The sequence below is a fragment of the Melanotaenia boesemani genome, chromosome 5 (genome assembly GCF_017639745.1).
Source record: "Melanotaenia boesemani isolate fMelBoe1 chromosome 5, fMelBoe1.pri, whole genome shotgun sequence".
Classification (NCBI taxonomy): domain Eukaryota; kingdom Metazoa; phylum Chordata; class Actinopteri; order Atheriniformes; family Melanotaeniidae; genus Melanotaenia; species Melanotaenia boesemani.
Window position 1 is genome coordinate 2,534,039 of NC_055686.1, and position 17,766 is coordinate 2,551,804.

Consider the following 17,766-nt stretch of genomic DNA (forward strand, 5'->3'; position numbering starts at 1 on the left):
ATGTTCTTTCATACAGAGATGGTCATCTTGATCCAGAAAACCAGCATCCATCTTTCCAGAACCGGGTGGATCTTCAGGACAGACAGATGAAGGATGGAGACGTGTCTCTGATTCTGAAGAAGGTGACGACTGATGATACAGGAACATATGAATGTAGAGTCTTCCAGAGAGGAAGAAACCGCAGGAAGAGAGACATCAAGCCCATCTCCATCATCCATCTGGAAGTTTCTCCTCCAGGTGAGTGTGTCTCTGTGTGTGTGGATCAGAGGTGAAGCAGCTTACTGGTTGTTGATGTGAGAGTGAAACATCTCAGATCAGATGTTTGTGTTTTCTAAAGATGTTGTTGATGAGACTCTGTAGAAAGCAGCTGGTCTGAGTGCAGTGATCAGAGTGCAGGAGATGATGTGTGACAGCAGTTTGAAGAGGAAATGATTCATCACCTCCCTGATACTGATACTCACACCTGCTTCTCACCTGCAGGTACAACACAGGATGGAAGGAACCAGGATGGAGGAGACAAGGATGGAGGAGACAAGGATGGAGGAGACAAGGATGGAAGGAAGCAGGATAGAGCAGACAAGGATGGATCTGTTGGTCTGACAGTTTTCGGCATAATTGTTATTGTTCTTGTTGTTTATGTGATCTATCGAAAAAGGAAGGGATCTTCAAACCAGCTTCCTTATGAACACACTGAAGGAAACTCGGTCTGAACATCTTAACGTCGACCTCAGCATGATGCAGACCTGATGACGGGCAGCAGAAACACTACTCATGTCTATGAGTTCAAGCTGAGACTAAAAGGAAAATGTTTCATCAAAACAGATTTCCTGTGATGGACTGGTAGCCTGTCCAGCCCCCCCCCCCCCCCCCTACCCAGTTACAGCTGGGATAAACTCCAGTTTCCCCACTAAATAGAGAAAATAGATGAATGAAAAATAAATTTCACTAACATGAATTTCATTTCAGAAGCACCATCCCAGTATGGATCCACAGATGCTGCAGACTCTTTAAATCCCAGTTTGTGGATCACAGACTGGCTTTTAAAGAACACTCCAGTCCACGTGACTGGAAACATGGTGGTTTCTGATCTGGATCAGGGTCCCAGTGAGGTTACTTCAGGGTCCGCTCAGACTTTTCAGAACCACGAGGCTGGTTTACGACTTCCAAACCCGTCATAAAACCCATTAACTGAGAAACTACAAGCTTTTCTGGAAAAAGGCAGATGGACGTAGACGTTGATGATAATTTACTGACGGGTTTGAGTCACGTTTCAGTTTTTTCTGATGTTTTCATCCTGGTAGAAATGATGGATTCTGATTGGTCAGCGGCTGCGAGCTGTTTGACATGAATGTGGCCGGTCAGAACGTCTGGAGGACTGATGAGCGTCGTGGTGCTGCTCAGCAGGGACGTCACACTTACTGAATTTCACCATCAGTTTTAAAGGCTGGATGAATTAATGCTAAAGATCCGGAACATCCTGACTTTCCATGTGGGATCATGTGATCAGATCAGGAAGGAAAACAACACGTGTGTGTTAGCGTTGTGTGTGTTTTCCGTCATCATGATGAAGAACAGCAGCTTTGTAGCACAAAGTAAAGCTTCAATGATGCTGATGTTTAACACTCAAATTAAATGTTATCATTCGTTAGCAACTATTGTTGTATAAAAATGACCAAGAGTCTGGAATGAGTAAAAGTATATAAGGTTTATTTACAGGAGAAGTATTGAATAAAGAATTACTTGCAAGTAAGAGAGTGGCCGTCCCGACTCGCGTGAAGTCGAGAGAGACTCTGATGATTCATCAGAGAGAAACAGTTTTATTCAGCTGGTCTCCAGCTGAAGGTCAAACAGTAAAATAATAAATGAGGAATAGACGACTGAGTGGAGCCACTTTCTTCCAGTTTTCAGACAAAGTCCACATACCACAACAAGCTGATATCCCAAACAACTACTGCTATCTAGCAGGTGGAAAACCAGCCTCAACTCTGTCATATCAGAGCTCTGGAAGAAAGTGGTCAGTCTGACCTCACACACACACACACACACACACACACACACACACACACACACACACACACACACACACACACACACACACACACACACACACACAATGAAAACTGTAACTTCAGTATTCTGTAGAACGAGAACACAATGTGAAAATGTAAAAGTGAATGGATTATAACAATATTAAATTAATAAAGAAACTGAATATACATGTGATTATTATGAGTATATATGAGTGATTACCATATGCAGTTAAATTTCTTTCACACACAGCAGAGATTATTTCAGCGCAGGAAGACGTGAAGAGCCTTGAGATACAGAGATGACACCATGAAGAATCTGGATGACTGAACTGATGCAGGGAAACAAGAGGAAGCGGAGCAGTACAGCCGGCGGTGGAACCTCCGTCTGCTCAGAGCTCAGCAACGAAGACGTAAGAAAGGAAGGGATGGAGATAATCACCCCGATCATCCCAGAGGAGAAGAACAGATAGAATTCATGATGCTGTACAGAGCTGGTGGACCGAGAGATGAGAACAGCTCACGTCATCAAACCTTCACTATGCAGACTTTCCAGCACAAAGTACGAAGCTCCTCTCACCTCCGATGTGATGAAGAAACAGAGTCTCAGGCTGGTGAAGATCTCACCTGCACGGAGAGACAATGCAGAAACAAACTGGTTAAAATCTCAAGAAAAGCTGGAATGAAGGAAAGAAGACCAAATGGATTGGTCCGGTGGCCATCATGGACGATGTAAAAGGTCTCTGATCGGTCTATATGATAATCTAGAGACCCTAAGTTTACCATGAAAACCACCTACTAACAAGGTCTTTCAGCTTCATCAGGCTTTTGTTGTTACTATTTAAAATTAGTAATAACTAAAGTTCACTGTGACTCTTGTTTACATTGAAGATAATGTTGGAAATACATCAGGTTCTCCGGTAACATGTTAATAACCAACAATAATTTCCTTTTCTATGAAACCTTCCTGCATTAAGAAGGTTTACACTGAGCCACTTATTGTTCATGTAGAACACAGTGGTGATAATATAACGACTCCTCTGTTTAATTTACTGCCGTTTACGTTATGAATAGTTAAATAATCGACTTTCTACAGAGGAGCAACCACTGCTTGTCTGAGCAGCTGCCTCATTTATTTAAAACAAGGAAAAAAGAGTCTAAAGATTTTACTTATGGTACTCAACATTTATTTTTCCCTTTTAAGAGCATCTACTTAAAGTTTTATATTCTAGCACTTTACAAGTTTCTACTTATCTTCATCCAGTTCACTTTGTTTCTTTCTGCTTCTTTCCTTTTCTTACATGGCAGACTTACATTTTAGTTCTTTAAAAATAATCTTCCTTCATGTCAGAGGAATACGTGAGACCACAAGAAAATCTATTTTTGTTTTCTGTAGACAGAAAAATGCTGACTTGATTCTTTTACAAGAAACTCATTGAAGTAATAATGAAGTGACGTTTACGAAAACACAGCGGGGTGATCAGTGTTATTTTGTCCTGCCTCTCAGCAGCCAGCAGGTGGCGCCGTTTCCTTCACACACTTACAGGTAACATCACTGAGTCATCATCTTCAGGTGAGGGCAGATGGATTCTTCTGGTTTTCAAACATCTTCTTTATAGTCTGTAATTTGTTTTTTTTTTTTTTTTTTTTTTTTTTTTAACCTGTCTTGTCCAGCATCGTTGCAAACAGAATGATTGTCTGGCTGCTGTCTGGTGCTGGGCAATTTTACTCTATCAAGCAGGGATTTATACTACATGTATAAAGTCCCTCTTGATGAAAAACTTTATTAAATCAGACTCTTAATGCTGGACTCGACCGGAGGGGACAGAGAGAGAGAGAGAGAGAAAAGAAAGTAGAGAGAAGAGGGAGGGGAGAGAGAGGGACAGAAAGGGTGTGGGGAGTGCGGGTGGGGACTTGAAACATCATACAGAAGACCATGTAATCCATACTACTTACAACATATATAGCTAAGATCATCCTAGCCAGTAGGTCATTACACAACTAGTTGATAATAGTAACAATAATAATAATAAGAGTAAGAGTAATAATAATAATAGTAGTAGTAATAATAATAAGAGTAAGAGTAATAATAATAATAAGAACAGAAATAATTAAAAAAAAGAAACAAAATATGATAATAGATATAAGTGAAACTGCTGTATTCAAGAACACGCGCAGAGAAACCTGTGTGGATGTGTTGGAGAACTCGGCCACACGGCGACGCAAAGACTGTGTGGAGACGTTCAGGGAGGAGTGACCATGCAGAGTGATCATGCAGATGCCACCTCACTTGAACAGAGGCCAGAGTCAGGCCAGCGGTCCCGAGACCCAGGCCACCAGCCCCCCCGCAGGCAACAGATCCCGACCGGTCCACAGAGACGACCACTCGCCCGCCCAGGAAGGCAGCAGCAGGAGACCCCAGCAGGAGCCGCCCCGCGGGCACAGGGCACCGGCCCCGGTGGGCCGAGGCCAGCAGTCCCCGACCCCCCCGGGCACCGGCCGCCCAGGACAGACGGGGCAGAGGGCCCGGGCCCAGGAGCGCAGGGACACCCCCCTCCCCCACAGGCCAAGGGCCAGCCAGTCTGTAATTTGTATGATCATAATGATGCAGCTCAGACAGAAACTGAAACACAAGTAGCACATGACTCTTGGAGATTATAACGACGCTCCAGATGATCTTATAGAGTATCGATAAGAACAACTTTCATGATTTAAAAGCACCACATTTCTCTGTGGACAGGTTTCTATTACAGATGTGTGGTTATTCTTAACTTCTCATATAACAGAGTTTATCTGGAGTAATGCTGACAGATCCCTGCAGTCCAGGACTGACCTGTGCTTGATCTCATCTTCACGTCTACAGCTTGGTTCAGAATCCTCTCATGACTTTGCTCCATTATCTGACCACAAGTTGGTTACAGTTCATTTAGTAGGTAAGAAACAAAAACAAAGACATTTACCAGGATTCTGGAAGATAAATAACGACCCAAGGCCGGCTCTAGGAGTGCATACATGAGGGGACAAGCAGAAATGTGATGGGGACATCAGTGTTGTCTTAATGGAACTGTTAGCGGAGTCCAACTCCCAAGAGACGGATTGTCAGGCCTCTAACCGAAGACCGATCCAGCTTGGGCGTCCCACCTGAAACCAAAGCTCCTGCTGGTACAGCTCGTAGGGTCACTGAGGCACGCAAACCCCCTGACCGCAGTAAGGTGGCAGTTCCTCAGGGTGGAACAGGGAATATAAATAATCTATAAATAATGTACGGCCCTGCGATGGACTGGTGACCTGTCCAGGTGTTCCTGCCTCTCACCTGTTAATGCTGGGATACTCTCCAGCTTACCTGCGACCCTTAGTGGACTAAACGGTTCAGAGAATGAATGAAATAATAAATAAATAAAAATAAGAAACAAATATACAAATATCCTTCATCAAGGTTTTAACAACCAACAACACAACAAGTGTCTTATTGGACATTTGAACCTAATAACAATAAAGTTAAATATTAAATTAAAACTGTCACAAACAAAATCAGAAACAACAAAACATTAAACCTCTGACCACAAAAAGGTGGCAGTCCCTCAAACAATAACCTCAACTTTATAAAAAATCAAGAACAAACAAAAGTAGAGCAGAACATTTTTTTTTCTTTTTATTTTTTTTTTGTTTAACCCTGTCCTGTCCAGCATCCTAACATACAGAACGGTGATCTGTGTGCCATATTTTGCTTGACAGATTTGCTCTACCAAGGGAGACATGTTATATACATGGCTGCCCTTGATATTTTTATTATTAGAACATTTTATATATATGTATTACTTAATTTTCTTGTATTTTTGTTTTTTTATTTATTTAATTTTTTATTATTTGGTTTAGAAACTTTTTCCTTGTTCTACAACAACAGTTTCCTGTTTCTCTGCCCAAAAACTCACAAAGTTTTCATGTCCAAGTTAACTGTGGACGACGGGAGTCTACAGTTTGACTTCGGAGAAATAGGATGTATGCAGAAGCACACATGCACATGTACATATACACATGTACATATACACGTGTACATATACACGTGTACGTATACACATGTACGTATACACATGTACATATACACATGTACATATACACATGTACATATGTATATGTACATGTACATATACACATGTACATGAAGTTCTATGAGCTGCTGAACCCAGCGGGACTGGGACAAAAAAGTAAAACTAACTTTGACTTTCCTCCAACCAGCATGCAGAACTCGAGGCTGGGCGGAGCTTTCTGTCAGGTGTGACACACACAGGTCATCTTCCCTCAAAGCGTCAAGCTTCTTTCATCTTGGACAGCAAACAGAGAGTAACCTGGAGAAGGGATGTCGGCTGCAGGGCTGTTAATCGTGTTGCTGAGTCACCTCGTCCTTGTTTCTGGTGGTGAGTTCTTCTGGATCAGGTTTTTATTTTTAGATAAATCTACAGAGAAGCAGGTAAATGTGTGTTTCACACTCAGTGTGGAGACGGAGTGAAGTGTTGAAATAAAAAAAACACCAGGATCAAGTTTAATTCGGGATAATAAACTCTCATGATTACAATCTGGTGAGCTTATTTTCGTCCATGTGCACATATTAGCGCACGCAGACGAGCTGAAGTTCACTATGTGTGTTGTTGTTGACATGATTGATCAGCTGATCAATATGCAGGTTGTTTTCATTCGTGCCAGTAATGAGATCAGTATAAAAAGAGCCTTTCAGGTGGATCTTCGGGTTTTCCAGCTGCTTGTAGGAACCTGTCTCAGGATGGAAAACCACACCTGTGCAGGTATCTGAGGTTAGTGGCCTCTCCCTGTGCCAGACACAGGAGCCTTGTTTTTTCCACTGCTTGAGTCATATAAAACACATGAATATTCTACTATTTCTAGTCATTTCTGACCTCACTTGTCCACTGTGACGAGTTCATTACGGAACGTAGGGAGTTTGTTGTTGGGATTTGCTGCCGTGTCTTCCTGTCCAGTCACATTTTCTCTGAGTGAATATTTGGACAAATATCTGGTTTAATACAGCTGCCAGTAATCTGAACCATGTTGTACATGAGTGCTAGAAATATTTACCCTGGGTTAGTTCTAGGACTCATTTCCCTCAGTAACATGTAAACTTCCAGCAAATAAAAGCAGCTTGTTACTCTGCTGGTAGGTAACAGCAGGGGCGTTGTTAGGCCTGTTTTAGGGGGGCTGACCATGTCGCGTATTCAAAGGGCTCCCTCACAGGCAGTGTGGTTGTCTGCTAGCTCAAAACAGTCCAACAAGTTTGACGGCAGTTTGAAGTCACTTAAATAGCAGCATGTAACAGACGTGTAACTTAAAGTTGTGCTGGAGGTCCAGCAGTCAGTTGTTAGGCACACAGCAGGTGCCATTTTAATTTTTTCTAAAAGATCAGCTCTTAGCTTCTCAAACAGATCAGGCATCCACTGTATGATTACTCTGCTCCTACTGGGAAGCACATATGAAGAATCACATGCTTTGGTGTATTCTCTAAATCATCTGTCATCTACAACTGAAAAAGGCTGAAAATCGTTGTAACCAGAGCCTGGTCTACCTAGCTGTGCTGCAGTGGCATCAGGGGCCTTGACACAAATGCTCCCATGTAAGATTGCCTCTGCTGTCTTCTTTTTATTGGTGGTTGTCCTTGCCCTGATGTTTGTGGGCTTGTATTCTTTTGTTGAGTATTTGCAGATGTGCTGCTGCAAGAGGTTACTGCCGTTGATGCTGCTGCTAAGGGTTGTTGCTCCAGTTGCTGGTTGGTTGTACAATGGTAGGAGTTGGGTTTTGGTTGCGCTGTTGTTGTAGCATCACTGTGGGGTGTTTGCTGCTTAGATGTCTTCTCATATTAGAAGTGCTACCCCCTCGAAAAGACAAAACTTTCATACGAAGCAGGTATTTTGCATGTGCTGGATTTGTCACTTTGAAATGCATCTAAATATCACTTCTTCTGCGACTATCTATTTATTTTTTTTCATTTACATTTACAAATGAGTGTTAAATACCTCTTGGTCCCGCCCTTTATACATTACAGTCAAGTATGGGCAAAATAAAAATATAACACAACATACAACCATTTTAATTTTTAATAATTCATATTTTTCTGCCCAAATATGGCTAAATATATTTTCCAGTCTCAATTAATAATGTGATGAAAGGCTGGAACTCAACAGAAATTTCCTTTTGAGTTCCACCTTTTTATTGCATTATTAACTGCAGTAGTAACAAGTAACAAATCTGAAACTAATATCTTCAAAATAAAGAGTGGAGGAAATGAATATATTTTTTCTGTTTGTTTATTTCTTTATATGGCGACACTCTATCGGAGCAGAGCAGCAGCTTTAGCTTAGAGAAGAAGCGTCTCTACCAGTGAACAGAGTCAGGAAGGAGGTGGTGATTAACCCGTACAGACTGAGTCAGTACTGAGCAGCTGAGTGATTCGTTCATGCTACGAGTCGAACCAGTGCCAGAGTACTGCGAGCTTAGTGAGTGATTCGTATGTAGCTTACAGGAAGGGAGGGGGTGAGTGAGTTGCATGTGCTGAGAGCTAGCTCGTTCACAGCAAATAGCAGGGAGGGAAATAGTGATGGTCCACCAGGGAAGTGGAGAGTTTAGTTACAAAACATAAACTGTTGCTTTTCCCACTATTAAAATGATTAGTTTAGTATATTTCTACAAGTGCAACTAGAATAGCAGTTGCACAATAGTGATACTGTATTGTTTCATCTCTTTAGTTAGCTCTGTAGTTAGCTCAGTGGGGATGATGAATCGTGATTCATGAGTTAATAAAGTGATTCTCGAGTATTGAACGATTCGTTCATGACAACACTACTAGGGATTGTTTAGGCTTGTGTCACCCATTTAAGAGAGTCTGGGAAAAAAATCACAAAGTCATGATGACAAACAAACAGCTTGGCTTTAGACAATTGTCTAAGGTGGAAGAAGCTGGATTTTAACAACAGAACTAATCTGTGCATCAAACTTTAGAGGAGGGTCTGATTTCACGTCAAGGTAACGTAACGTATCTACTCTCCTTTAAGATCCTGCAGCGGTGCAGCTGGACAGCAAGCTGTCTGCTCTGTGATTGGACAGTTTGATTAGTCACCATCCAGTCAGAGATAAAAAGACAGGGACAAAATTTGCAACTTCAGAGTGTTACACACAGTTTTGTGCTTCACATCTGTGGACAGGATGTTTGCAGAAAAACTTTTATTTTTTTCCCACAGATGCAAATAGTTTTTAGAGCCATGCAGATCCATGCAGATGTATAATAATCACATTCTTCTTTACAAAGACTGCATTAGATCAACTAAATCCGCATACTACTCTGCTATTATCTGCACTAATGAAGGAAATTCCAAATCTCTTTTTTCTTTGTTCAATAAAATTACTAGACCCCCGGACTCTTTTCCCTCACATCTCAACTCAACTGACTTCTGTAACTTCCTTCTGTCCTACTTCACCTCAAAAATTGACAATATCCACCAACAACTCACTTCTGAAGGAGCTGCAGCTTCCACTGCGGACTTTCTTTCTCCATCTTTCTCCATCATTCATTCATTCTCAAGCTTCACCCTTCCTTCTCAAACCGACATATCTGAACTGATTCAGAAAGCCAAACCTTCCACCAGCCCACTTGACCCGATCCCAACAGTCTTGGTAAAGTCCTGTCTCTCCTCACTCTCTCCACACATCACTGCCATAATTCACTCCTCCCTCATGACTGGACATGTTCCACTGGCCTTCAAATCAGCTGCCGTCACACCGATCTTAAAAAAACCTGGCGCTGATCCATCTGATCCTAATAACCTCCGTCCAATTTCCAACCTTCCCTTCATCTCCAAAATCCTTGAAAAGGTTGTTGCCTCCCAGCTTCATCAACACCTCTCTATCAATAATCTGTTTGAACACTTCCAGTCCGGCTTTCGTCCACTCCACAGCACAGAATCAGCTCTTCTGAAAATAACAAATGACCTTCTGTTGGCAGCTGATTCTGGCCTCATCACCATCCTTATTCTCCTCGATCTTACTGCAGCATTTGATACTATTTCTCACAGCACCCTCCTTAATAGACTGGCATCCATTGGCGTCTCTCATACTCCTCTTACCTGGTTCACTTCATACCTGTCCGACCGCACACAGTTCATTCACATTAAGGATCATTCATCACAATCACTCCCTGTAACAGCCGGTGTGCCCCAAGGTTCTGTCCTGGGGCCTCTTCTGTTTATCATTTATATCCTCCCGCTTGGTCATATTTTCCGTAAATACAATATCAATTTTCACTCTTATGCTGACGATACACAGCTCTACATCTCATCAAAACCAAACTCTTCTGTTCCGCCTTCGTCCCTCTCTGATTGTCTTCTTGAAGTCAAGACATGGTTCTCTTCCAATTTTCTTAAACTCAATAGCAGCAAAACAGAAGTTCTCCTTGTCGGCACACCCACCACTTTAACCAAATCTCACAGTTTTTCTGTTAACATTGACAGCTCTTCTATTCTCCCCTCCCCTCAGGTAAAGAGTCTCGGCGTCATTTTCGATAGCACCCTTTCATTTCATTCACACATTAATAGTATCACCCGGTCTGCCTACTTCCACCTCCGAAATATCAACCGCTTGCGTTCATCTCTCACTCCACATGCTGCAGCTATCCTCGTCCACAGTCTGGTCACCTCAAGAATCGATTATTGCAATTCACTTCTTTTTGGTCTCCCCGATAAATCACTTCATAAATTACAGCTTCTTCAGAACTCTGCTGCCCGGATTATCACTTGCACACCTTCTTTTCAACACATCACACCGGTTCTTAAACAACTTCACTGGCTCCCTATAAAATTCAGAGTTAACTACAAGATCCTGCTTTTCACCTTCAAATGTCTCCATAATCTGGCCCCTCCATATCTGTCTGACCTACTCCATATAGCTACTCCCTCCCGCACTCTCAGATCATCTTCCACCATTCACCTTTCTGTGCCCCGTGCCCGTCTCACTACCATGGGGAGCAGAGCCTTCAGTCGCTCTGCTCCCCAGTTATGGAACACACTCCCACCTGAACTCCGTAACATCGACTCACTCCCATCTTTTAAATCACAACTTAAAACTCATCTGTTCAAACTGGCCTTTTCATCTTAATGTTTTTAACTGTTTGTTGCATGATGTTTGTTTTATGTTTATAACTGTTTTAATTGTTTTATGTTTTTAACTGTTTTAATTGTTTTGTGAGGTGACCTTGGGTCTTGAAAGGCGCCTTGAAATAAAATTTATTATTATTATTATTATTATTTTCTACACGTTCACAAACTTGAATGTTTTGGACGAATTTGTTGCAAACGTTCATTTACAGCTGCAAAATCTTCATGATGCAATATTATATATTTTTGTGTGTGTTTCGATGTCTACGTGTAATCAAACTGCCACAGGGTGTAGCCAAGGAGGCCACATAGATGCCCCACTTCGCATGACGTGCACCCCTCCCAAATCCCTACATGTGTGTGTGTGTGTGTGTGTGTGTGTGTGTGTGTGTGTGTGTGTGTGTGTGTTTGAGAGAGAGAGAGACAGGAAGAAGAGAGGTCTGGGGATGTAAGTCTAGAGGGAAGCGAACTTCCCTCTAGAAGGTGAGCTGCTAGTGGCACTAGGCACCCCCGCTCCCTGGGAGACCCCCCCGGGGGCAGCTGTCCCCCACGACCAGGCCACACACAGATTTAACTCACTCTTAAATCTGCTCTTAAATCATTTGGTAAGACTGTTTAAATGTGCTGATCTGGGAGAGGAGGAGGTTCTTTGCTGTTCCTTCGTGTCAGATCTCGTACCACGAAGAGCTCTATACCTCAAACAGTCCAAAACCTCAACTCCTGGATGAGGATCTGAGGAGAAGCATGGCCAAATCAAGTCTTAAGTCCATTAGTGTGAGCAGAGTTTAGGTCCTCTTCTAGTGGCAAAGGGTAACCTGGTCGAAGATTCTTTAATGTCTACAAGTCCTTGTTCTATCCTGACAGGAGCAATCCAGAAAACTCAGAAATTAAGCCAGCAGCTGTTTGGACTGGTTAATCCTAAAATGGCTCTGCGGTGATGGGATGAGCTTCCAGCGCTGACTTCTCCTGAGTGTCCGTCCCTCTACAGCAGCAGAGGCTGCTTGCTCCATGCACGAGTCCACAGGAAGAACACTGCATGAACAGTTTTATCGTTTTTATAACTCTCCATCTGAAATTGATATCCTTACATCAGTTTCCATAACAACACATAGTAACACAGAGTCTCAGCTTTGTTCTAGTCATGAATTTAAGCTGACATCAGTGGAAAGTCCCCAGCTTTCAGAGATCGCTCAGCCATGTTTCCTGACATCCTGTCAGGGTCCTTTTCACTTCTCTAAAGACTGACTTCCTGTTAGTTAGCTGATCTCATCATGAGGCCATGAGCCACTGCTTGGTCACCACTAAACCACATGGCTGCTATTCTTCCTCAGTTACAAGTTACACAATAAAGTTTTACAACTTAAAACTCGCTCATTATTACCTACATTTTCTAAATATAATAATCCATCATCATCTTTATTTATACTGACGTTTCTAACACAAATCCGTGTGGTTAATTGTGTTTGATCAGCTTGATCACAGCCTGTAGGACGATTCTTTCCTGGACCTCTTTACCAGGCCTGTCTGTCCGCTGAGCCAACACGGGTGTGGTGAGGCTTGAGGCCTCTCCCCTGCTGACCTGGTGGTCCTGTTCTGTCAGCATCTGTAGCAGTAGTGACTCATGAGGGGAAAGAAGGAGGTTAAATGTCTAAAAGGGCTGCATCATCAGTGGCTGCAGAAACTAAAACCCAGACATGGGAGGGATCTGGTGAGACCTGCTGAAGGACTTCTGCTTTACCTAAAAGAAGTTCTAATAAAGAGAACAACAGCTCGGAGACCAGGTTCAGTCCCAGGTGATCCTTGGTCTTGGTTAAGATCTGCTGACCCAAACTGGGGATATTGTCCTTATTATTTACATATTAGCGGATTATCATTAAAGGTAAAAGTCAGTGACAAAAGAAACAACTTTTGCTGCAAATGAAACCTTAACTTTGTAGCATTCATGGCTTAAGTGCTTAAAATTAATTTTTGCAGGGGCACCACCTCCAAACCAATAAAAGATGTCAGTCTTATTAATACTGTGAGTTAGTTCTTGGGCTCTCAGTCTATCTAGAGACTGTGTGTTTGTAGTTGTTTTTAGAGAACACTGTAAATCAGTGATCATCAACCTTTTTACCTCAGCATGGGTGAGAGCAAAGATCGACCCTCCTGAAGTGTTGAGAGAAAGACTGTCCAGATCCTGCTCACAAGTTCAGGCTTTTTATTCAGGCTAATTGTAACTAACATGCATCAAACACGTTGGTCCAGCTTTCTAGCAGATGTGACCAAGAACATCCTGGAACACTGTTATAGTAAGGCCCTCACTGTGTCATCTATAATCTCACATCACAACTTATATTCCTAAACTCTTATTATCAGGGTCACAAAACCAGCAGCATGTGACCAGTTTCCCGTCCGAGGAAATTATTAACAATAAAGAAACACGTGCACTGAACAGTTCATACAAACTATGCATTTAATGCTGTATTTAGCAAACAAACTTTCAGGTAAGTGCAGTTCTGTGTTTCATGCATCGTTACTGTTCCTTCACAAGGAAAGACAGATGCAGTCTTGTTCCTTAAATCAGTGTGATGGTTGAACACTGTCAGGACTAGTGATGGTAAGTTAGACTCTTTTCACTAACCCAGGTCTTTTACTCTCGAACAGTAAAGTGAACGAATCTTGAATGAATCATGTCGTTCATTTTTACAGCAGGTGGCGTTGTAAAAAAGTCCGCAATTCTCAAACAGTAAATACTGAAGGCAACAAAACTACTGGTAATGCCACAAGCAATTCAAACCATGTGAAAACGTAGGGAAGCAAATACACACCACAATAAAGTGATTTGTGTCCTACATCCTCCCTGCCATTGTTTAACAGCACAACAGTGACTCGGTAGCTATCACGTGACAAATGAACAAGAGACCAATCCGAGAGCGAACGTACTGCTGAGCTTGATACAGCTTGAGCTGTGAACGAACGAAGGAAGACCCGTTCAGTGACCGATTTGCCTGTCACGTGACAGAAGCACTAGAGAGACCAATCCGAGAGCGAATATACTGCTGAACTTGAGCTGTGAACGAACGAAGGAAGACCCGTTCAGAGACCGAGTTGCCTGTCACGTGACTGAGAGAAGCACTAGAGAGACCAATCCGAGAGCGAACGTACTGCTCGCCAAACAGCCTGAATGATGAACGAGAACGAGACCGAGACCGAGACTGAGAACGAGAACGAGAACGAGAACGAGAACGAGACCATGCAGCTCGACTTGCTGCTCGCCACACAGCCTGAGCAGCCTGGCTGTCACGTGACAAAAGAACGAGGACCTGAGGACGGACCTGAGCGAGTCCTGAACGAATCATTTCTGTTTCCTGTCCGGACCTACTGACTGAGTTTATGCAACTGCCTGCTATGTGGCGAGAGGAGGTACCGCATGAAAATGAACGAATCGCTCACTGAGAGGACCCGTTACTCCTGAGTCATATAAAGGATTAGTTCATACAGAACGAATCGTTCGTGACCGACACATCACTAGTCAGGAACTTGTAGTTCGGCTCATAACTACAAACAGTCGGAGGAAAACTGTGAGTTGTCTGTCAGAAAGGCTGCTCCTGGACTTTGATTTGATTATTTTCGTCTGTGAAAACATCATTTCACAGAGGTCAATGGATCCAAAGTAGGCTCTCGTTTTAATGCTGAGTCCCCAGAAACCACTGATTATGCAGCTTTTAGCTCCACATCATTCTGCCGATCAGCCATTTCAATGTCAGATCCACATGGCAAAGCAAATACCTGCTGGTGTCTGATGCTGCCTTGTCTATAGTAACAAGCAGGGATGAGTTAAGGACAAATGCAGCATTTTCCATGCTGCCAAACACTGCCTGAACTCTGCTATAGTTTATCCAGGTACACTCAACACTGCTCGGGACGAGAATCATGGTGGTCTCAGATGGACTGGGACATTTTCTCCAGGTAGGTAAAGTGTGTCAGCCTGATGTTTGCTGTTGAGTGAGTTCAGTTGGGTCTGTCAGAAACCCCAGATCCAGTAGCCAGCATCATCTGATGATCTCCTCCTGATCCTCGTTCCTTACTTATTTCGTCCTAGTCAAAAACCAAAAGGTGAAAATAAATTCCCTCTCCCTTTCTGGATTGAAGTTGTAGGTTTTCACTTTATTTCGTGGGACCTCCATCATGCTAGTTAACTGCGTGTCAACACGCTCTCACCGGGGTGCCTTATATTGATGTTTGCGACAGTAAACGTTACGGCGCTCTTCTCTTCTCTCATTGGTCACTTTAGTGCAGTGCTGCACTGAAAAAAGTACAAACAGAATTAAAAGATAGAAGTTTGCAAAGCCGAGCCGCAATCAGAGACGTGATGTGTTCCTGAATGATTTTATTTTATTTAAACCTAGACTTGCGTAAGCCTAGGTCTTGTATTCTCTTGAGTTTGTGGTGAGGTTGGTTGTTGTTTCATTTTCAGGTAGAGGTGTTTTGCTTGTTATGTTGGCCTCGGCTCTCCTTGACGCTAATGACCTTTCTGTATTGTGGCTGCCACACAAACATTAATGAATCCTAAACTTAGGACTGTCTCCTCTGTGGCATCTTCTGGAGGTGTTATGCCCTTCTTCCTCTGGACCTGCCTTAGGGACGTAACATAACGGGATTGTTCTGAGTGTTTCGATCCTTATTTTTTTTCTAGTCAGTGTGTGTGGAGTTCTGGTCTAGGGTCTGGTGTGTCTTGTGTACTTGGCGTGTGATGGTATGGTGTAAAAATGGCAGCTCTCCCTACAGGACCAATCTGGACAACTAAAGATAATCAGTCATAGTTTTTCCACCAAAACCTAGGCTTACACAACAGACACAAGGTGCATTTGCAAGTGACCAAAAGGTCCAGATGTGCAGATCCTCAGTCCTTTTATAAGCCACTCCCAGGCATTGATTGGCTGGAGAAGGCCACCACCTAAAGGGAGGAGGAGCTCCTAGAGAGTTGGTACAAAATTAATCTCAGGAATCAACCACATTTCTGTAACACCCCCACCCATAAGAACAAACACACGTGTGTTTACCATATTAAAATTACACTCTGGAAAGAGCATCAGCCACCATATTGTTGCTTCTTTTTTATGCTTTATGTAAAGATTATAGTTCTGACAGATCAATGCCCACCTCATCAGTCGCTGGTTGCTGTGATACATACGTGACATGAAGACGAGGAGTCCATGAAGACTTCTACAGGGAGTATGGTTGATCCCACATACACCCCTACAAGCTGTAGTGCCAGCAGCATTGCCAGGGTTTCCTTCTTGGTGGTCGAGTACTTTGTTTGATGAATGCTGAACTTCTGGGAAAAGTAAGAGACAGGATGGCTCACTCCATGATCACTCATTCAAGTCAGGTGACAAAGTCTTCAACCTCCAACTCAAGGCTCAGCTCAAGGTCACGTTCCTTTGGGGGGTCTGGTTCCTTGCATGTGAGAGAAAAAAGGGGCAGAGAGTGGATTTGTGTTGTCGTTTCTCTCCACGTCTGATTGGCCGAGTCTCATCGGGTGTAACCTGTGGACATTTATCACTGATAACCATCTTCATGCTAAACACTCATCTTAATCCCAACAGTGTTATTCTAAAGAGCTTTTCCTGTCACAGGCATGTAGGCAACAGCAAGGGGAAAAGGGGGAAGGGTAAAAGTAAATTCATTTTGGGGAAACATGTCTGGCCTTCTCTTTCTGTCCATGACTTCCCACAAAAGTTACGTTGATCAGAAACTTTAATAACTTCAAGTTAAAGCCAGAGTGAAGAATGATTTCTGTGTTTGCAACATGTGATCACGTCTGTATGTTTGTTTGTTACCGCCTCCAATCTGGTTTTATCCTGTATGTGCTGCAAAGAAAATGAGGAAACAAATCTGACACGTAATAGTGCACAAAGAGGAAGAGGAGGTATTTCCAGTCAGTCACACTGCTGCTGGTCTGCTTCCATCCAGCTGCAGGATGGAGGGAACATGTGTCCAGATGCTGCTGGGTGAGTCCATCTGCTGGATGTGTGTTGGTGTGTAAATGCTGAGAGATGATCACTGCTGCTTCCCACAGCAGAGCCGTCATTAATGCTCCAACTGAGCTGAGTGTCATTTCTCTGCAGCTCTGATCTCACTGCTGTGCTGCACAACAAACGGAGGTTAGTAAACTTCTTCTGCTTCTGTCCAAGAAACCCTGTCTGACAGCAGAGACTCTGTCTGTCTTTACTGGGGACAAACACACACATTAAACTACAGCAGTTACTGGAAGTGTGTGTAAAAGGACGTCTTGTTTGCTGCTGGCAGCTACTCATCAGATTAGTTATAAGGTGGTATCAGTGTGTTCTTGGTGTCTCCTGGTTAAATGATGTTGAAGTGATGGAGGAGTGAAAAGGTGGATGAACTGCAGACTCCATCTTCTTCCTGAAGAGTCCCAGAGACACGAGGACATTTCTGTTTTCATTAAAGTCTGGAGTTCTGATGATCTTGGTAGGAAAATAAGTTCATAGCAAACCAAACATGTTAACTAGTTTAATGAAGGAATCTCTGCTGGAACATCTGCATCTCTGATCTTCATCTTTGTTTCTACAGGAGTTAAACTG

General features: G+C 42.9%; 3 protein-coding genes across 4 annotated transcripts in view; all 3 read left to right on the forward strand.

Moving 5' to 3' along the window:
- Nucleotides 1-17,766, forward strand: part of LOC121640417 — a 1,195,287-nt gene that overhangs the window by 1,057,797 nt on the left and 119,724 nt on the right. The gene's annotated exons all lie outside the window — the stretch shown is intronic.
- Nucleotides 1-17,766, forward strand: part of LOC121640516 (coxsackievirus and adenovirus receptor homolog) — a 187,897-nt gene that overhangs the window by 83,824 nt on the left and 86,307 nt on the right. The window lies entirely within an intron of this gene.
- Nucleotides 6,258-17,766, forward strand: part of LOC121640470 (CD226 antigen-like) — a 29,192-nt gene continuing 17,683 nt past the window's right edge. The window contains exons 1-2 of one of the 2 annotated variants that reach the window (XM_041986246.1): nucleotides 15,680-17,172; nucleotides 17,290-17,325. In XM_041986246.1, coding sequence (XP_041842180.1) covers nucleotides 17,142-17,172; nucleotides 17,290-17,325 — 67 coding nt within the window. In that variant the 5' untranslated portion in view covers nucleotides 15,680-17,141. Of the gene's footprint in view, nucleotides 6,443-15,679; nucleotides 17,173-17,289; nucleotides 17,326-17,766 lie in introns of those variants that run through there. The other variant, XM_041986247.1, reaches the window with a different exon arrangement.